Below are 22285 nucleotides of genomic sequence, written 5' to 3' on the forward strand. Positions count from 1 at the left end.
GTGGTGGTGATCATGGTGGCAAGGGTGATGGTAGTGGAGGATATGGTAGTGGAATGTGGTGGTGTCAAAAATGGTGGCCATAATGGTGATGATGGTAAGACGTTGGAGAATGTGGTGGTGATAGTGGCAGCGGCATTGGTGATGGTAATTGTGGCATACATGACTTTATTTTTAATTAAGACTCTAACTTTGTTTTATAATGTATCTTTTATTTATAATTATTTTGAAAGCTGCTTTTGAAAAAGAGAAAAAATATTAACTTAATGTTTTTCAGAACTTAGGCTTGTGTGATTTAGATTTTCTCATAAATGAGGTGAAGGTGGTGTTAATTTCTCTTATTTTTTGTTCCATTGTATCCCTTTTGTGAAGCCATGCTAATTATTTATTCCAAAAAAATTCAGGTTTGTGACAATATTATTGGCTGTATGTACTATTTAATATGACAATTTTGGTTTCACTGAAGTTAAAGAAATTTTTTTGTTTTTTTTTTTTGAACAAACGATATTAACTACATAAAGGGGGACGGGGTGGGTTTAGCCTCACAATGAGTTAGCAAGAATATGGTTTGAATTCTCTTTTGGAGAAAATCAAACCTAAGACTAAGAACTTACAAGTAAAGATGAATACTATTAGACCGTAGTACTAAGTGGCTCAAGAAACTATTGTTGATTAATCAAATATGTTGCATACAGGGGCCTGAAAATTTCATGATTTTGAGTAGTCATAGTGAAATTCATAAAGGATTTTCAAAAAAAAAAAAAAAAAAAAAAAATCATAGCCATCATCTCTTCATGATTCTTATATCATTTAGATGCATTAAGAAAAAAGGTGTATCATATCATATGTGATCAATGTTTTTAAGAAACACATTATATTAATCAAATTTCCAGTATTTTAGTTTATTTATAATCCTATTGAGATTTGTGTCTTATACATGTCTTAACGAAGTGTTTTAAGTTTTTATAAATAAACTTGGCTGATTAGACTAAAAAAAAATTGTTAGTTCTGTAATGATAATGATTGATATTAGTTTTACTAAACCTCTCTTAATGTTTGATCATTTGTTTGTTAACTTCTAATATCAATAGACTATTAGAAAAGTTTTTGTAAAAGAACGAAAGACTACTTAATTAACTAATGATTTCTTTTGTCATATGTAATTAATTATATGATAACTGTATCAGCAGCTCCTAGTTTGTTTCCCACAGTTTTGAAAAAACCTGTGAAAATACAACGCTGCCTAATTGGATTTGTAAATTATTTTGTGCACATCCAATGCCCACGCATGTACCATGCAACAAAGCTGTTTTTGACCAAACTTGGTCTCAATTGGAGAGCCAGCAAAGCTTCGTGGCGGTGCCATTCTTTGACTAAGTTTTCAAAATAAACTCGCTAGTGTTTCACTGTACTCTACTGTCTCGGTAACTGATATTTCCAAGAGGATCCTATCCTATCCGAATCCTCTTTATCAGGATTCTGGAAATCCTCAAATCATATCCGTTCATTGTATATCGTGAAATCAGTTTTCGTCAGGTATTATTCATATTTAATTTAAAATAAAAGTATTGAAATTGATTTCTGACCACACGATGTACGATAAACGAACATGATTTGAGGATCCTTAGGATTCTCACAAAGGGGATTCAAAGAGGATCCTCATTCTTGATCTTTAGGCATCCACCCATTTATTCAGCGTTACTAAATTATTAAGGATAATACTTGCGTCCTCTATTGAAAACCGTGCGTAAGGTTAGTTGAGTTTATAAAGATTGTTATCTTTGCTAGATTAAGGCAATTCTTCTTGGTGGGCAATATGTGAAATCCAAAAAAGGGCTAAGAAAACTCAATAAGTTCTCAAAGAGAATTGTTGTATAACATGGCCCTGAGATGGGGTAGCCTCCCCTATCCATAACTTTTTTATACCAAAAAAAAAATAAAAATTGTACATATCTTATCTTTTGCGAATAATGTAAATTAACAGTATAAATTTCATTATCATAAACGTTTAATTTCTTAATCTTTATTTGAAAATCATCCCTACAATTTATATTTGAATTAGAGATTGTTTAATCATCCAAATATAACAAATAAATAAAAGGTTAATCAGGAATACATTATTACTTTGTACTTACATTGTCAATTTGTTGAATACATTTGTGTTAGGACCAAATTTTGGCGTCACCATGGATGGAGGTGAACAAGAACGGTCACCTGCAAAAGACTATGAAATTCCTAAGGTACCGATGTGCTACCAACCAAAGGTTCTCTGACTGTTAAGTTATTAAAGGTCTTAGACTCAAACAATATACTAGAAAGCGATACGTATGCAGAGTGCACAATATCAAAATATCTTTGATGAACCCTAGATGAGTGTATATATACTAGTCATGAGATAGTCATTTTAGGATAGTGAATCCATATAAAGCTAGGACAATCCTAAATAATATCTAGCATTAGATTTTTTTTTTTTTTTTTTTTTTTTTAAGAGTGTGATTACTTGTGGCTCAAGTCAAGCATAGTCATTCTCAACAAGACCAACAGGCCTTGCCTACTATTCTGGAGCCCGACAGGGTGTGGTGGCACCATTGTTCCGTTTGCGCGGTGCAGCCTAATCAAAGTTGTTTAACCAATGACCGGATTATGAAGGTGTTTATATTTCGATTTGCCTTACTCTTGCTGAAGAAAATTCATGGTCCAACAATTTGGAAGGCCAACGATCTTTGATTCAAAATTTGATATTTTTTGTAACATTGATCTCCAATGAAGATTGATAAATGAGGTGAATTCCGAAAATTCGATCATAAAATAAATTAGAAATTTAGAATTTACAAAAGTTCAAGGAGAATATTTATGGAAAGATATATTGGCAGTTCAATTTGAAGAAACTCCTTTATTTTGACTCACTTCTAATTTATTTTGAGGGGTTCCACATGTTCCCTTTATTTTTTTTTCATTTTTTCAATAAAACGAATTTTAAGTTTATGTTTTTTTTTAACAATATTGTCACTGCATTTAATTTTGTATTTTCTTATTTTTATTTGGGTAAATTACATTTTACCACCTCAGGTTTGGGGTCTATTCCAATCGCATACAACATCTTTAAAACATTTCAATTTCATACCTCACCTACTATTTTATTTCAATATAATACATCCGTTACATTTTACATCCATTGATCCATTAAGAGTTGACGTGGCTGCCAAATTGTGCCACGTGGCAAAAAAATTAATTTTTTATTCATTTAAAAATATTTAATTAAAGAAAAGTTATATATATAAAATAAAAAACAACAACAAAAAACAACCCAAAACCCATCTTCTTCCCCGACCCCCCCTCCCTGCAACCTAAACACCCCATCCCACCCCATCCCACCCCACCCCCACCTCCCCCACAACCCTCCCTCCCTTGACCGCAACAGCAACCTCCTTTGTCCAAGGCAGCACCGCTCCTCTCTCAGACTCTCCACCGTGAGCCCACCGCAATTCTCTCGCTCTGCACTTTTCCAATGGCAGCCATAGCTCGCGTCTCCAGGAGAGCCTTAACCTCTTTTGACTGGAACGAGACAGAACCCAAGCCTATCGAACCTGCAGCCGCTGCTTTCCCAGTACCAGCACCTGCCATGCCCTCCATTGCTGAAGCACTGGCGCTCCGCCGTGCAACGCCGTTCAAGCCCACCGAAGAACCCAATAGTGCCAATCTACCATGCCCATCATCAAAAATGTGGGGAAGAAGATGGGTTTTGGGTGGGCTGGGGGGGGTTTGCGGTGGAGGTGGGGGTGGGGTGGGATGGGGTGTTTAGATTGCAGGGAAGGGGTGGGGGAAGAAGATGGGTTTTAGGTTTTTCTTTTTTAAAAAAATTAAAAAAAATAAAAAATAAACTTTTCTTTAATTAATTATTTTTAAATGAATAAAAAAAATTTTGCCACATGGCACAACTATGGCAGCCACGTCAGCTCTTAACGGATCTATGGATGGAAAATGTAACGGAGGTACTATATTGAAATAAAATAGTAGGTGAGGTATGAAACTGAAATGTTTTAAAGATGTTGTATTCGATTGTAATATACCTCAAACCTGAGGTGGTAAAGTGTAATTTATTCTTTTTATTTCTATAAGATTTTAAAGGCCCCAGGGTCTGATGGTATTGGAGCTGCCTTCTATCAAGATTGTTGGGAAGTGGTTAAAGGTAATGTAATTCCTATGGTCAATGATTTCTTCCAAAACAACTCTAGTCTTAAACTTATAAACCATACAAATATAGCTTTGATTCCTAAGGCCGAGAACCCTGAAACAGTTAGTAATTATAGACCCATTAGTCTTTGCAATGTTAGTTATAAGATAATAACAAAGATAATCATTAATAGGCTTAAGCCGCTCCTCGATTTATGCATTTCCAAAAATCAGTGCACTTTTGCCCCCATGTAGGTCTATTCAAGATAATATTCTCATTGCTCATGAGTTATTTGCTAATTTTAAAAACAAGAAAGGACGTGTAGGGACAATGGGTGTTAAATTGGACCTCGAAAAAGGTTATGACTTCCTTAATTGGGATTACATTAGACATATACTCCTTAAATTTGGGTTTGAAAATAAGTGGATTATTTAGTCATGGAGTGTATTAGCTCTGCCTCGTTTTCAATTTTGGTAAATGGTACTCTGCATGGGTATTTTTATCCTAAAAGAGGCATTCGACAAGGTGACCCTTTGTTGCCTTACATATTTATCCTTTGTATGGAGCCACTCATTCGCTATTTTAATTTGTTGGAAGACAATCATAAATCTCATGTGGACATCCTTTCTTCCCCGAGAGGTCTGAGAATTTCTAATCTTGTTTTTGCGGATGATTGCCTTCTGTTTGCTAAAGCTACTACTAAGGGAGCTAAGAACGTTCTACAGCTTCTTAATTGGTTTGTTGATGCTGCAAGCCAGCAGGTAAATTTTCACAAATCATCTCTTTATTTCTTCTACAATACGGTTAACCAAACTAGAATTGACATAGTAAATATTCTTCAAATTTAACACAAAACTATTATTGGTAAGTACTTAGGAATACATAATATTGTATTTTGGAAAGATCTTGTAAATGAAAATGAGTTACTAAAGCGGGTTAAACAAAAACTGGCTGGATGGAAGGTTAATACCCTCTCAAAAATCCGAAGATTGACTCTTATTCATTCAAACCTTACATGTATGCCTAATCATGTTATGTCTTGCTTTAAATACCCAAATAGACTTACAAAAAAGATTAATAATGAGTGTAGGGATTTCTTCTGGGCAGAAATAAGAAAATTTACCCCATGGCCTGGAATAGTTTATGTACCCCAAAAGAAATGGGAGGTCTGGGAATCAGGCGCATTGACCACTTTAATAATGTGTGTTTAGCTAAACTCGGGTGGAAGGTGTTAACCAATAAGGATAGCTAGTGGGTCCAAATAGTAAAGAATAAATACCTCAAAAATGATTTTTTTTTAAGTAGTAAGATTGAGCAAAATCACTCTCTTTCTTGGAAAGGTATTATGAATTCCAGAGACATTCTGAAGAATGGGATGAGGTGGATTGTGGGTAATGGCAAGAACATATTGTTCTGGTCCTATCATTAGGGTTTTCTTTACCCTTTATCTCACCTTATTCCAGAGAATGCGAGAGTTAACATTAATTGGGATCTTAAAGTTAGTGATTTTATTACTAATAATTGTTGGGATGTAACCAGACTCAATGAGACATTTCATCATGACATTGTTAGGAAGATTCTTTTAATCCCTCTTCATAATAGGGATATCGAAGATAAGTTAATTTGGGGAATTATTAATAATGGTAAGTTCTTAGTGAAATCTGCTACTTGGCTTCAAAACGAAATAAATAACCTATATACAAGAAGTTCTGTTTTAAAGTGTATGTGGAAACTTACCTTACCTCCGAAAGTTAAAATTTTTGCTTGGCTTTTGATTAATGATAGACTTCAAACTAAATTGCGGCTAAGTAGGTTTGTAAATAATATTGATAAAATTTGCCCTATGCAAGGGAGATGATGAGAATACTTCCCATCATTTTACTAAATGTCAGTTTGCGAAAGTAATATGGTCAAAAGACACCCTTCAGGTTATGGACCTATTTAGTAACAGGCATAATCAGTTCCAAGATTGGTTGGAAACTCTTAATTATAATGAGGAGGATTGTTTATCTAATTTAAATAAAGCTATTATGTTTTGTTGGCAAATTTGGTCTGAAAGGAATAATCTTGTTTTTAGGGGAGTTCCTCCGAACCATCTGAGGGGGGCTACCATTGCCTGCAGTATTGGGAAGGCCTTTTGGAACGCCAACAATAAGATGTCTAGAGTGGATTTGAGTCATGCTAATAGTTGCATCAAATAGATGTCTCCTGAGAAGCCTAATACGATTAAGCTAAACTTTGATGGCTCAGTGTGCAATGACAAAGTGGCGGCAGCTTTTGTTCTTAGAGATTGTGGTGGTCAGGTGGTGGGAGCAAGATCCTTCAACCTTGATGGAGCTACTATTACTTTTGCGGATGCAATGGGCTTAAAGGAAGGTCTCAAGCTTGCTAAGGCCAAGGGCATTCGGAAGTTAATCGTGGAGGGAGATTCCAAAGTGGTGATCGAATCAGTGATAGGTAATTGGGATGTTCCTTGGAAGATTAAAACTCTCATTAAGGAGGCTCGGTTTATTGATGCTTCATTCCGGCGGGTTGATTGGAGGCATGCCTTCCGTGAAGCCAACTTTGTCGCGGATGCTTTGGTGCATTTTGGGTTTACTCTTACTTTGCCCCACATTTGGAACCATTATTTGCCATCGAGTGTTTTACGTGCTTTCCATTTTGATTGTATTGGTAATGGTTGTACTAGAGGCTTTTCTCTTTAATGAATGCTTTTCTATCCAAAAAACAAAATCTTATTTTAATTTCTATAAGATATTAATCCCTCTCTCTTCAAAAATGGAGGAGTGGAGTTGGTCACAGCCCCTTTTTTATCTCGTTTTTTTTTTCTAATAAAATGAATTATAAATTTTTGTTTTCTGACAGCATTACCCTTGGGGTTTTTATATGTATTTATTTTGTCAGTTTTGATTGTTTGAGGGGCATTTACATCCAAATATTTTTGGTGAAGCTTTGAGACACTAAAGTAGTCTTCTGGCTGAATTTGGCATTCTAATATTAATTAAAGCTAACAAAATAATACACAACTTATATATGGGAGTTCCACTTCTATGTTTCTGAGGCCTTTTGTAAACAAACTCAATACCTAAGAAGAGATAGTAAAGTTGAAACAATATCAACAATGTTAATAGCAGACCATGCTGGATCCAAAAAGATTATCACAACAATTATCCATCTACGACTCAATATCGATTTTACAACAATTATTCATCTTTTTGTATTTATCACCTCGCCTTCATATAAGATTGGATTGAAGAACATCGTCCAACTAAATGAGCAAATGCCAGCATGGATTTTTTTTTTTTTTTTTTTTTTGGCAAATGCTTAACACACGAATATCAAGGTCAGTTCAAACATGTACACGAATATCAATTGCTATATGTGCGTACAACAATATCTACAAATCAATTGATTGAAAAGATTGAGCGTATAAAAACTCCCATCCAAATGCCATGTTTAACGAAAATCATGCTGAATCTACAATAATATAATGATGATGATTACAACCGCGAGGGTTGCGTGGGTATTGACTATCATAGTAGTGTTTAACAAAGTTAGAAATTTCTATGGTACTTTTTCTTTTGTCGAAAAAAATTCTATAGTAATTTGAAATTTAAAAAAAAAAAAATTAAAAATGAAAAGTTACAAAGTCATACTTCAAAGTCAAAATGTTATACTCTAGTAAAATTTTAGAATTTTCGAGATAACTAACCGTTGGCAAGGAGTGTTGCAATTGAGACCATTAAATTGTCCACACGTGACTCTAACTTTGTCCTCTCTATCCCACACAATTCTACCCTAGGCTCACCTACATCCTACCATAACTCCCCACAATATTAAAAAATGGGCTCAAAACTCACCGGTAGGCGCCAACACGTTTTGTAGTAAAAACTCAACCCTCAAAGCTTTTGCCCAACGACTCTCTATATAAACGCCTTCAAGTTCCCATTGCTGTCTCACAACCATAAGCACTTTCTCTCCTCTTCACATTCACAACCAAAAACCACCACGTAAGTTTACAGATTGTGAACAGCCAAAACCAAAATCCCCATTCTTCCAAATTTTCAATTTTAGCGGTATATATATTTATTTTGATATCAAAGATGGATTACCAGTATGTTCTTGGTGGGGTGTTGGTTTCTCTGCTGGGGTCGGTTTTCTTCATGATCATCAACACCACTCTCAGCGGCGAGAAGAAGAAAGTTTCCAACGGCGTTAACGGAAATGGGTACGTGTGGATGCCGTCCCAGAACGGCAGTTTTGTACCGGATATTGCCAGGGGAACGGACGTTGTCATTGTCGGTGCCGGAGTTGCCGGTGCTGCCCTTGCTTACACTCTTGGAAAGGTGACTAAATAATTCTCTATACGTATAAAATGAATACTATGGTTTTTAAACAATTCCCAAGTTTTATAAATTTAGAATTTTGATGGTCAATGAATAAGAAGTGATTATTATTGGGATTCCAGTTTGGTGACAGAGAAAATTAAAGAAAAATTGTATTTCCTTGCTGTTTGAAGACGTTTAGTCGTTTAATCACTAAAATGTTTTACTTTTTAAAATTTATTTTCCTCAAACAACCCAGCTAAAGCTCGGCTAAGAAGTCAAAGCTTCAAATCCGTGTTTTCTGACATTTTTCTTTTTATTTTTCTCTCTAGTTTTAGCGAATACAGACTTAAATTTAAGGAGATGTATTCAATTGGGATTTTAATTCTTTTAAAGAATCAAGGGGTATTCAATCAGAATTTTAAGTAATTATCTGAAATTCAAAATGTATTCAATTAGAATTTTAAGATGGTTTATTAAAATCCTTAGAAATCCGGATGTATTCAATTAAGATTTTAAAGAAGTTTATAACATTTCAGATGTATTTAATTAGAAATTGATTTTAAAGAATTTGAGAAAGTTGAGGAATTAGAGGAAATTGGAGAGATTTCATAGTGTATTTTAAGCATCCACAAATCTCACCTCTCCCCATGAGATTTCGAGGGAATTTGATCAAAATTTTATATGGAATCTCTACAAATCAATTAATCTTCATAAAAATTCATAGATTTATAAATCCATTAAAATCTCTCAAATTCTTAATTGAAATATTCTATAAATTTTACATAAATTTCTTTTTCTCCTTTTTGAGGTGATGATTTCAATAGTGCAGTCCAAGCCATTTTTAGTATAAAAACTGAGAAGGCTAGTTCAGATCTTCTCTAATTTCTTGGATAATCATGTGAGCTTTTGCGTCTGAACATATGTTTCTCTTCACTGTTACAGGAAGGACGCCGCGTACATGTGATCGAGAGAGACTTGAGTGAGCCAGACAGAATTGTTGGTGAGCTGTTGCAGCCTGGAGGCTATCTCAAATTGATTGAGTTGGGTCTTGAGGGTAAGCAATTGCTTAAAATTGTTTAATTGGTTTAATCGCTTTTCATAGTTTCCACTCTAAATGATTAATTAGTACAAAATTATTTGCATCGATTTTGATCAACAAGTTATATGTGTTACATGCAGACTGTGCAAATGAGTCCATTGATGCTCAGAAAGTGTTTGGTTATGCTCTTTACAAAAATGGAAATGCCACAAAACTGTCTTATCCCTTGGAAAACTATACATCAGATATCGCCGGGAGAAGTTTTCATAACGGGCGTTTTATCCAAAAAATGCGTGAAAGGATTGCAACTCTTAAAAAGTAATTCGCATTTATCCCTGTATTCATGGTGTTTCGATTTTTTTTATATAATATTTTTTAAATTGTTACTCATGTCCCTCAAATTTTCTCAACAGCGTGACACTAGAACAAGGAACTGTGACAACCCTAATTGAAGAAAAGGGCACCATCAAGGGTGTGATGTACAAGAACAAGGCTGGAGAGGAGATGAGATCATACGCTCCACTAACAATAGTATGTGATGGGTGCTTTTCAAATCTCCGCCGCAATCTCTGTACTCCAAACGTTGAAAATCCTTCTTGCTTCGTTGGTTTGATCTTGGAGAATTGTGACCTTCCTCATGCAAACCACGGACATGTGATTCTAGGAGACCCTTCACCTATCTTATTTTACCCCATTAGCGGTACCGAAGTTCGTTGTTTGGTAGATGTTCCCGGCACAAAAGTACCTTCGGTGGCTAATGGTGAAATGGCCAAGTACTTGACAAATGTGGTTGCTCCTCAGGTATCTATTATATGCTTCACATTTAGAACTTTTAATTTCCAGTCATTTTGATATCAATCTGACAAATATTCAATGACCAAAAGGGACTAATTCGCGGACTTGGGTATTTCAGGTTCCCCCTCAGCTCTCGAAGGCTTTTCTAGCAGCAGTTGAGAAAGGAAACATCAGAACAATGCAAAACAAAAGCATGCCTGCTCATCCTCAACCCACTCCCGGTGCAATTTTATTAGGGGATGCATTCAACATGAGACATCCTTTAACCGGAGGAGGAATGACCGTGGCTCTTTCTGACATTGTTCTTCTAAGAGATCTTCTTCGACCCCTAACTGATCTCAACGACGCACCAGCTTTGTGCGAATATCTAGAATCATTCTACACACTTCGCAAGGTTTAAATCAGAATTCTTATATGCAATTGATTTTCTCATATTAGATAGTTTGATATTTTATTTTATCATATCTGGCCGTAATTCAATGTTTGACTCAATGTTTGACAACATGACACGTCAAATATCTTGGCAAACAAGCATATCTTATCTTGTATATGAAATGTTTGCAATTTCTTCTTTGCTGATAATTGTGGTTAATTTTGAATTGCAGCCTGTGTCATCTACCATAAACACATTGGCCGGTGCCTTGTACAAGGTGTTTTGTGCATCACCTGACCCGGCAAGACAAGAAATGAGGGAAGCTTGTTTTGACTATTTGAGCCTTGGAGGCTTATGTGCAAGGGGACCAATATCTTTGCTCTCTGGCCTTAACCCTCGCCCGATCCACCTGTTTTTCCATTTCTTTTCTGTGGCTGTCTATGGAGTAGGCCGCTTAATGATTCCGTTCCCTACGCCTAAACGCGTATGGCTTGGGACTAGATTGCTCTTGGTACGTTCACTACATACTACATATCCCAGTACTTTCTCACATCAGCATGTTTGTCAATTACAAATTCATACATATTCTAACTTTCACTTAAACTAAATTTTATGATTTTTTGTTTTTAGGGTGCGTCGGGAATTATATTCCCCATTATTAAGGGTGAAGGAGTTAGACAAATGTTCTTTCCTGCATCAGTCCCGGCATATTACAGGGCTCCTCCTCTTCAATGAAGAATTGGAAACAAGCATACATGAAAAGGATAAAAAAATGAAGAACCAAAAACTTGGTACCGTAATGGCTTTTAATTGCTACGAGGAACTAATTTGTATCAAATCAGCATCAACTTTCCCAAAAAATAAAATCATGGTGAGGGTTAATGCTGTAATTAGGAGAGAAAGCAATTATATATGCTTTTAATTCTTTTCAGCATTTGTTGATCTGCAAATAGGAAACAAGATTCCCACAAGAAACTTGTATCAAGCTCTAGCAGTTCGTAAATAATTCACACTTAATTTTCGGCTTAATTAACTTCTACACGTTAAAGATCTCCAACTCTTGCAAGTTTTCCAGCCTTTTTTCAAGTTTTATAGTTTCAACTTACCCTAGCTTTTGGATTTTCATAGTTACTACACACGAGTATGCTTTTGCGGTCAGCTGCTTCTGGCTTTTAAAATTCCAACTAACACAACTTTGTCTCCATTGGCACTAGCAATCCACATACGTATATATATGGCAAGATACCTAACAAAAAAAAGACTCAAAGCGGCTCGATCAGAGTAGATAGCCAAAAACAACTAGCCAAAGTGGCTCGATCAGAGTAGATAGCCAAAAACAGCTAGCCACAGTGGTACTCAAGCTTCATCTCATGGTCTGCAAAAAAACGTCGTTAGCTCCGTCACCGTCTATTACCGACAAGTTTTCTTGTGAAATATGCATGACAAAGTCACATCTTTGACGTGAGAGGATATTATATTTGAAAGGACCGCATAAATATAATGGGGCTGAATTGGTAGTTGCCTTTCTTTATATAAAATATATTTCTGTTCTTATTTTGTCCACTCCTTTTCGTCTCCTATATTTTTTTTTCTTGTGGATAATTGTTCATGTGTCACAAATTTGGCCATTAAGGCATATTTTTTATTATCAATTTTGGCGTGCTGTGAAAAAGAAAGATATCAATATATACGGTGATATGTGACATTTGAGAATAATTCATAGGCGAAGGGTCCATGGGAAGAGAAGACCATATAACCTTAACACTTATACTACAATACTAGCTGTATATGGTACAATTTTGGTAGGTCAAGTCTGAACTTGTCCTAACTTAATTCAACTCGCAATTAGATACCTAACCTCAAATCTAAATTACTAATTTTTTGTGGGTAAGTGTTAAGGTTAAGTGGTGTAGTCAAAATTTTCAGATAATTGGGTCATAATATCAACTAAAAAAAAATTATTGAACCATTTCATCAAGCACCTAGTAGACACCTACCAATTTCTATCAACATATGCCGAAAGTTTATGCCGACATATGTCAACAACTACTATTATTTGTAAAGGCTTGTCAATGGTGGATGCAGAATACTGTAGAGTAATGTTGAAGACTAACAATGCTTTTCAACTAAAGTATTTCATAAGAAGAGAGAAAATAAAGACAAATATGATATAAAAAAAATAGAAGAAATCGGAGGAGGAAGTTGTAATTTAGTTTGTCTTAGGTGTTTATAGGGGTTAAATACAATATACTAAACAAATATACATGGGGTTGTTGAAATTTTGGAGTCAAGGATAACCAATGACCTATGCTAACTCAACCACTGTACCCATGTGTCCCAATTCAAAACCCCCCATTTCCTCAATTAATGTAATAGTGCCGAATTCCGCCCCCCCCCCCCTCACCCCACCCCACCCCACCCCAAATACTTAATAATAGTTTTTTTTTCTTTTTTATTTTAAAGGACATGACAGAATGCATGTGATGTAAGTTTTTTTGAGGTTGTGATTTAGAAGGGGAAAAATGTTGTGAGGTGTTGTCTAACATTGGAAAGTTAAATCTTGTACTATGAGAAGTTGGGTCACTCTTCTATTTTCAATGGGTTTTGGAGTGCAACTTCAACTCTCTTCATGTAAGGATGGTAAATTCAATACCAAATTAGGTTGCTCATTGTATGGTTTAGTCGAACTCCCCATTCCCCTAGTGTAAAAATACCGATGTACTAAAAAAAATAAAAATAAAAATAAAAAAAATAAAAACAAAAACAAAAACAAAGAGTCAATAATGAATTATATGTGGTAGATTGTTCTAATACTTAAGGCATTCGTAGTCAACCAATTGCATCTCGGGTTCAAACCCCTTCACTTAGTGTAGATTAGTAGAATATTGCTTCTACTACAAAAAAAAAATCAATAATTGAACATTAACTAGTGCAGATTAGTGTAGAATATCACTTAGGGGGATTTTAAAATAAGAGTGTAATCAATTAGGATTTAAAAAGAGAATTTTAAAAGACTTTGAAATCAATGTGTAGTCAAATTAAAATTTAAGATGATTAAAAGAATACATCTAAATTCAAAGGTAATCAATTAAGAGTGCATTTGTTTGCACTCACTAAGTTTCACTGAACTGAACTAGCTTAATTAGAGTTATTGGTATGCGTTCGGAAGCGCGACCATCAAAATGTATAAGATTGTTAATCCCATCTCCAAACCTGCTCGTTTGCACGCCTGCGCAGTGTGTCTGCAACACTCCCAACCATGCCCATATCGGAAACCCATCCCCTGTTAGGATCCTTTGAGCACTATGGGTGCGTTTGTTTGGCCTCATTAAATGGGACAGGACAGGACTGGACTACAGTCCCACGTTTGATAGGTGTTGGGACTAAGTTAAGTGGGACTAAAGGGGACTTATCTCGACTAGAGAGCTCGCTAAAGGGTCTTAGCGAGAACCCCCAAAATGAAGCAGACTGCTAAGACCTTCGCTCTTCGCGTCGTCTGCTTCATCTGTTCGCATCGTGTCCTCTTCCTGCTCCACAACCTTGTCGTCAAATCCTCACAATCCTTCCCCGGATGGATCTTCCTCTCTCTTCCTTGCTTTATATTTGCACTGACAGCCCTACCCACCACCTGAATTCCAAAATTCGATTACCACCCACAGATGGGTCTGCTCAATCCAAGGCTGAATTTGCTGTCGGTGCCACCCACTCGTTTATGAAGGTTATCTCCCGCTTTCTTTGTCGAAGTCTCAACGATGGCTACCGCCGCCGCATCACCGACTCAGCTGTCTCAGAATGAGTCTGACGTTCAAATGATGTTGGCCGCCAAGGCCATCTAGGCAACAAAAATTGATAAAAAGACGCATCTTCAAGAGACGCAACAATTGTATGCATCAGATCTCCTCCCTAATTTTTCTCAGATTTACTTATTTTTTGGTAAATATAATATGAAATTTCAGATTTTTGAAAATGTTTTGTTTGGTGTGATGGTGTTTAAAATGGTGGGTTCTTTCTAATTTAAGATGAAATGATCAATTGCATCGTTCGGTATACTGGGTTTGCATACACACACACACACATATACATATTTGGCTGAGTTTGTATATATGTGTATATTTTTGCTTGATTTGGTATACAACTTTAGCATTATTTGTTCTTGTTGGTACATTTTCTATCCTTATTCGCAAAATCCACATTGATTATTTTTGTGTGAATTTAATTTCTTTTGGGAAAAATTGTGATGGGTTGCTTTGTTGTGGATGGGTTTTCATAATCATGCTTTTTAATCCGACACTGCACCAAACGCTTCACTAAGCTAGTCCAGCTTAGTCTAGTCTAAACCAGTCCAGCTTAGTCCATACAGCTAGTCCAGTCCGAGACAGTCCCGTGCAACAAACGCACCCTATAGGTTACTAGTAGTTATTAGGCTCCATATTAATGTTAAGCCCATTAAAACCACCAAATTCTAGCTATCCTTTTATGTATTTAAACAATTATGTTCATCTGAATATGGCATGAATGAAGATATAAATTTACTTTGATTTCTTTTCCATTTTCTGCATTTACTTTCCTGCAATTTCCCTTTTTATCATGTCTGGTCCTATCATCCCCACCCACCGTCAACAACAACATGTTATGGCGATTTGCAAGAGAAAAGAAACAACAGCAATCCCAATAGAAAAATTCTCCCTTTTTCCTAGATTCCAAGATTTTTCAAGAAGCTAGTCCAGTCCGAGACAGTTCCGTGCAACAAACGCACCCTATAGTTTACTGGTAGTTATTAGGCCCCATATTAATGTTAAGCCCATTAAAACCACCAAATTCTAGCTATCCTTTTATGTATTTAAACAATTATGTTCATCTGAATATGGCATGAATGAAGATATAAATTTACTTTGATTTCTTTTCCATTTTCTGCATTTACTTTCCTGCAATTTCCCTTTTGATCATGTCTGGTCCTATCATCCCCACCCACCGTCAACAACATGTTATGGCGATTTGCAAGAGAAAAGAAACAACAGCACTCTCAATAGAAAAATTCTCCCTTTTTCCTAGATTCCAAGATTTTCCAAGAAAATCAAATTAGGCGCAAGAAACAGATAGAGAGAGTTATGATATGAAAGTGGGCAACAAAGCCTTTGCGCAACTGGCGATCCAATGAAGCTTTTGCACAATCGGCTATCCGACGAAGCCTCTGCACAATCGGCGATCCGACAAAACCTCTGCACCATTCAACTAAGCCTCTACAAATTGAAAAAAAAAAAAAGAAAAAAAAAGTTTGGATATTTTCTTGGTTCAATCTTTGCTTCTGGGTTGAGGTACAGTGACAGTGCACGAAGAAGAAAGAGAAAATAAAAAGAAGAGAAAGGAAGGTAAAGAGACATGGGAAAGTGAATGAGTCAAATAAAAAAAATGAAGTTAATAATAAAACATTATAAAATGAATTAAAAATGACAAAAAATATTTGAATAAAAAATAATTTAATCCGTAATGTAGTCTGATAATGTACTAAACATTTCATTATTCTATTGGGAGCATTCACCGTTAGATGAGTTTAAATTTCAAAATTCGTGTAGTGGATAAGTACAAATCTCAAAATTCAAACATATTTAACGATGATAAACAGGGTTGTGAGCATACACCGTACTAAATGATGGTGAGCAAAAATGCACTCTTATTTTATTACTACTTGATTCATGTCAAACTAATCCAGTTTAGTCCCTCAAGCTAGCCTAGTTCGAGATAGTCCAGCTTAGGTGTAGCGAGAGTACCAAGAATTTGCTAGGATTTTAAACGCAATCTAATAGTATATATTGAGAGGTGAGAAAAGAAAAAGGAAAAAAAAAATCTCTCATTTAAAACATTTTTTTTTATAAGTCATGTTTTAGAGTTTGCCAAAAGACTTTGAAGCGACGAAGTGACTAGGGATTTTTCGCTAGTGTCTGCTAAGATGATTGGGGATTTAGATGGATCTCAAGGTGAGTGTACCAAATGCCATCAATATTCCAACCCTCCCTCTCTGATTTCTTTCACGCCCCATAAGCTCAAACAGAAGAGAACCTGCCAAATGCCAACCTCTTTTTCTTCGTCTATACCTTCCTCATCTTTGGGACGTATCTTCTCTTCGACTTCATCTTCTTCGTCGTCATCCATCATGGATATTGGATTATGAAGAATTGCAGGTTTGAATTTCTGGAGTTTTCCCTTTTCATTTCAGGTTTTTCCCTTTTCATAACTTGAAAGAAAAAAAAAATCCTAATGTCATTTCTTTGCGTATGCGTCTGTACTTGTGAGTTGCAACCTTTCTTCTTTTGTTCTGCGTCCGATTGAATTGAGTTGATCACAATCACATTTTTATTTTCTTTATTTTTTATTATTTGGGATAGTGAAAAGGAAAAGTAGAATTATAGAGTACACATAACAATATAGAGACACAAAATCAAATCGTATGATGATATCTGAGAGTATGTGATGGGGATTCACACTCTTCTTTCCCGATGATGTCGCTGTCGATCCTCGATGACCATCTCAACTTTGAAAAGAAGGAACGATGACCGACTACGCACATTCGACCTGGCTTTTCATTCGCACCAACAAAATCTGAAAAGGAAAAAAAATATCTTTCAACCCATATTCTATTTGGCCCAAATTTATCAAGGGAGAAGAGACCCATAACTGAACATGCACGGGTCCCCGATTCTTCTTGCATTGGCTATTGGGGTCGATTGATCTTTTGGTTTTTGGCTTCCAGTGTCGTGCTTTCCTTCTTCACGAGAGGCAAGTGCTTCTATGTGTGTCTTTTGGTGTTATTTGGTGCTCAAGTAGGTGATGAGGGAGGTTAATCTCAGCCCAGGATTTCATTAAAAATGATCCCTCAGCTCTGTGTGTGGTCATCATTTTTTTTCAAAATCCTAAGAAATCCAAGAAAGATTTCATATAAATTCATTGAAATCTATATAAATCTGTTAGAATCTATAGAGAATTGTAAAGTCTATTAAAATCCTTTGAAAATCTATCACTTAAAAAAATCTATTAAAATCCTCTTGCATCTAAATTGACTAAATGGCGATAATTTTCGGGGTTATTGGGCAATTAACAATTATTGCGTTAGTGAATAGCAATTGCCCGAGGGCATTTCCAGCCTGTAAATGAATTATAGGGCAATTGGCATTAAGTTTTTTTTTTTTAATAATATTATGTTTAATTTCAAATTCTCTTAGCTTTTTTTTTTCATTTTTTCTGTATTCTCTTTTAAAAACTCTTCTAAATGAATAATATAGACAGTTGGATTACATTTTTTTGCAAACCAACAACCCAAGTTGTGCCACATGGGCTCAGGCCTGCATGTTGTCAGCTCAAACGCCTAAAATCACGTGTGAACTCCACACGCCTAAGGCAAAAATTTACGAACATTACATTCTCGCCCGATTGCTCGGTCTGTGGGAGATAGGCCCACTGGATTGCCGTAATGATGGCATGGGCTGGAGCAGATTTTGGAGAGATTGAGGGATTCAATCACCCAGTGGGGCAATTTGACGGTGTAGAAATGCTAGATTAGTGTAGAATATTGTTTTTATTATTAAAAAAAAAAAAAAAAAAAAACACCAATAATGAATTACTATATAAGTATTAAATATAATTCATAATTGAACGATTTAGTTACTAGTATGTCGATAAGGGTGGGTGTCAATACAACTGTGCAATGATCGATTAGGTGTAATTTTGACCGTAAACAAAGCCAACCAGCCTGCAACCAAACCCAAACCGTAACAAATTGATTTGGTTACAATTTTGAGTTTTGTAAAAGACACTAAACCAAACAAGACTGATCACGTACATGTTTGTTTTTATACTAATTTATTTACACATGTAGTGCTTCTGTTATCTAATAACTAAATGAGGATGTTGAATTTGAATTGATTATTGGCTTGCGTATTGAAATTTAGGGTGGGTCAATGAACTAGAAAAATAAAAATATATAGCATGTTAGAACAGTATAAAGGACAAAGAGAGCGAGATTCTGAGGTATGTTTTATCTCACCCCATTGTACCTTTGTTTATAGTAGTAGGGAAGGTAAATTCCTTACTCCAACAGGATTACAACCCTAATAGGATAATATATAATCTAAAAAGATATGGTAGAATTATACAAGGGTACCCCAAGATATGATAGGATTTACAGAATCACATTCATAATCTAATAGGATTGCAACATTTCCCTTGAGTGTGTAAATACTCAAACAAAACATTGCATTAGGTCTTTAGCGGATGAAGTATATCAGTTGGTAACGTTGTCGCCACAACGGGTGAATGCGAGTCTCAAACTAACGAAAGCATGCATTGTGAGTAGTATGCATTGTAGTAAAACTCACAAAATCTTACTATGGTAAAAATAGGTGAAAACCCCATAGGCTAAGGAGAAACGTGAGAAGTATGCATAATATCAAAAACAAATGTCATACGAGACGAAAGTAGTATACCTCATAAGGTTATGACCATCTGAGGATGGTTGCCTCATCAAAACCTCAGTAGGTAGCAAAACCCAATAGGAAAAATGCTCCTAATCGTAGAAAAAATAGTACATTAAAATCAAGTAAGTATACTTTTGGATACTTTCCCTGAGTTTGACAAAACCTCCAAAATAAGATAACTACAAGTTATTCAGGTCAGAAAATTTGCACATACCGATTCCTTGAACAAGCTTTTGAAAAGTAAACTTGGGCAATGACTTCGTAAAGAGATTGGCCAGGTTGTCTTGGGAATGGATTTGCTTGACTTCAATGTTCTAATATTGTTGTTGCTGATGAGAATAAAATAAATTTGTCGGCTTGGTGTTGTCTCCCTTGATGTTGTTGTGCCTTGGCTGATTATCTTCACCAACATACAAACCCACAGTTGAATAGTTTAAAATACAAGAAATAAAGACACCGAGAAATTTACGAGGTTCGGCAAAAACCTGCCTACGTCCTTGGAGAGATATTGCTCTTCACTATGAGAAAAACAGTACAAGTTACACATGAGTTAAATTGACATAACCCAATCCCATATCCCTTGTACACCCACTCACAGAATTTTCCCAAGAGCCTCACTCTACCCTAAGAGTTCTTTCACAAGAGATTTTTCACTCTAACTCTCTAGATTTTTTCTCACCCATGCCCCCTTTTTTTGCCAAATGCTCTCACCATCTCTTTTTATGCTTTTCTTCATCCTAGCCAAATAATTATGGCTTTGAAAAAGCCACAAAACAAGGAGCAAATTAAGCCACAAAATAAGCCACAAAACAAGGAAACATAATCCTCATCATGATGTTCTCTCATCAATTTTGTTTTGTTTCCTAGCCTAATTTGGCCACTATCCAACAATCTCCACCTTGGCCAAATTGTACCAAAGTCCATTGGCCTTACGTACCAGCATGCACACTCTGAATCAACCTCGTTGGTCCTGTTCCGATTCAGTCACTGCCAATGCATGTGCAGCTGTTGCAAGCAAAAAAAAAAACATTTAGCTTCAGACAGGATCTCGACACATCCTCGTCTCCTCCAGCAGGTTTTCCTCCTCTTCATTGTCTGCAACTTGGAAACTTGTCAGTGCACCCATTTCCAGTAACACCCGTCGAGCCAGACAAACATTCCTCACATTTCTCATTCTTCGGGACCATCTCATCACCTGTGAATCCCATAGCTCCACCTGCTGCAAAACCCCTGCAACACTTGAGACTATACATCACCAGGAGATGTGTTGCTTCGAGTACCTAGAGGGCATACTCGAAGTCTTCCGCCACAAAATTGCTGCTACCTGGACCAAGATCATCCTTTCTTTTTCTCAAAGGACAATTTATCTTTTTATGCCCGAATTCTTTGCAGTCATAGCATTGTGGTCCCTTGCCTTTGGAGCTTGATTTGAACCTGCTGTCTCTCTCAAATCCTCCTCCCAATTTTCTTCTATGATTCCAACCTTGAACAGCTAAAGCAGTCTCGTGCCCACCATCAACAATGGTCTTCCACTTTTGTGTATCATAAGACACCAAAGAAGCCTGCACCTGCTCCAAACTTACTGTATCTTTTCCATGCAATAAGGTTGTCACAAGATTCTCATACGAATCTGGAAGTGAGGTAAGAAGTAAGAGGGCTTTATCTTCTTCCTCAACCTTAACATCAACTTTCCTCAATTGATCCAAGTATCCATTGAACACATTCATGTGGTCCATGAGATTCCCGCCTTCATCCATCTTCAGCTTGTACAGCTTCCTCTTCAGATGTAACTTGTTGGTCAAACTCTTAGCAATATAGAGTTTTTCCAACTTCTCCCACAGTGCAGGCGCAGAATCTTCATCCATAACATTGTTGATAATGTTATCAGCTATGCAGTGTCGAGTCGTGCTAACACAACGCGACTCCAGCTCCTCCCACTGGTCATCTGTCATCTCTTTAGGCTTCCCATCTTTTCCCTTCAAAGCTCTAACCAAGCCTTGTTGAGTCAAGACATCTTGTACTCTCATCTGCCAGAGAGTAAAACTGCCCTTCCCATTAAACTTTTCAACTGAAAACGACATGTTTGTAGTCATCATGGTGAATAATAAATCTGAACCTTCAATGAACCAAAGCTTCCAACAAAGCTCTGATACCAATTGTTGTGCATTGGCTGATTATCTTCACCAACATACAAACCCACAGTTGAATAGTTTAAAATACAAGAAATAAAGACACCAAGAAATTTACGAGGTTCGGCAAAAACCTGCCTACGTCCTCGGAGAGATATTGCTCTTCACTATGAGAAAAACAGTACAAGTTACACATGAGTTAAATTGACATAACCCAATCCCATATCCCTTGTACACCCACTCACAGAATTTTCCCAAGAGCCTCACTCTACCCCAAGAGTTCTTTCACAAGAGATTTTTCACTCTAGCTCTCTAGATTTTTTCTCACCCGTGCCCCCTTTTTTTGCCAAATGCTCTCACCATCTCTTTTTATGCTTTTCTTCATCCTAGCCAAATAATTAGGGCTTTGAAAAAACCACAAAACAAGGAGCAAATTAAGCCACAAAACAAGGAAACATAATCCTCATCATGATGTTCCCTCATCAATTTTGTTTTGTTTCCTAGCCTAATTTGGCCACTATCCAACAGATGTATCATTTCTTCAGTTGGTTGATACAAGCAGTGTTGTTGTCAAAATTTGTTGTAGGGACGTCAACGACGGTAGAAAGACCACTAGTACTTCAAATATGTTCTATAATTGCTCTCAGCTAAAAGCATTCATGCGTAGCTTCATGCAAGGCGAGAATTTCAACATGGTTTGAAGAAGTCACAACTAATGATTGTTTGGTAAACCTACAAGAAGTTGCAGTTTTTCCTATGGTAAAGACGTAACCTATTTGAGAACGTGTCTTGTGCATGTCAAATAAATAACATGTGTCAGCATAACCAATAAGGCAAGAATCAACCCGATGACCGAGGAGGGCGGCGACTTCTCTCGAGGATTCATAAGGAAAGAACAAACCCAAATCTGTCGTACCCTTGAGGTAGCAGAAGATGTCTTTAAAACCATTTCAGTGTCTGCATGTACGCACATTACTATATC

At 36.3% G+C, this 22285-nt stretch overlaps 1 protein-coding gene across 1 annotated transcript; it reads left to right on the forward strand.

Moving 5' to 3' along the window:
* The first annotated feature begins 8142 nt into the window (after positions 1-8142).
* Positions 8143-12073, forward strand: LOC137725420 (squalene monooxygenase SE1-like). Its single transcript, XM_068464090.1, has 7 exons — positions 8143-8517; positions 9442-9553; positions 9679-9856; positions 9952-10339; positions 10452-10727; positions 10939-11217; positions 11337-12073. The coding sequence occupies exons 1-7, from the start codon at positions 8275-8277 to the stop codon at positions 11439-11441; spliced, it is 1581 nt and encodes a 526-aa protein (XP_068320191.1). The 5' UTR covers positions 8143-8274; the 3' UTR covers positions 11442-12073.
* Positions 12074-22285: the final 10212 nt, after the last annotated feature.

This window comes from Pyrus communis, chromosome 2 (assembly GCF_963583255.1).
Source record: "Pyrus communis chromosome 2, drPyrComm1.1, whole genome shotgun sequence".
In the NCBI taxonomy this organism is placed as follows: domain Eukaryota; kingdom Viridiplantae; phylum Streptophyta; class Magnoliopsida; order Rosales; family Rosaceae; genus Pyrus; species Pyrus communis.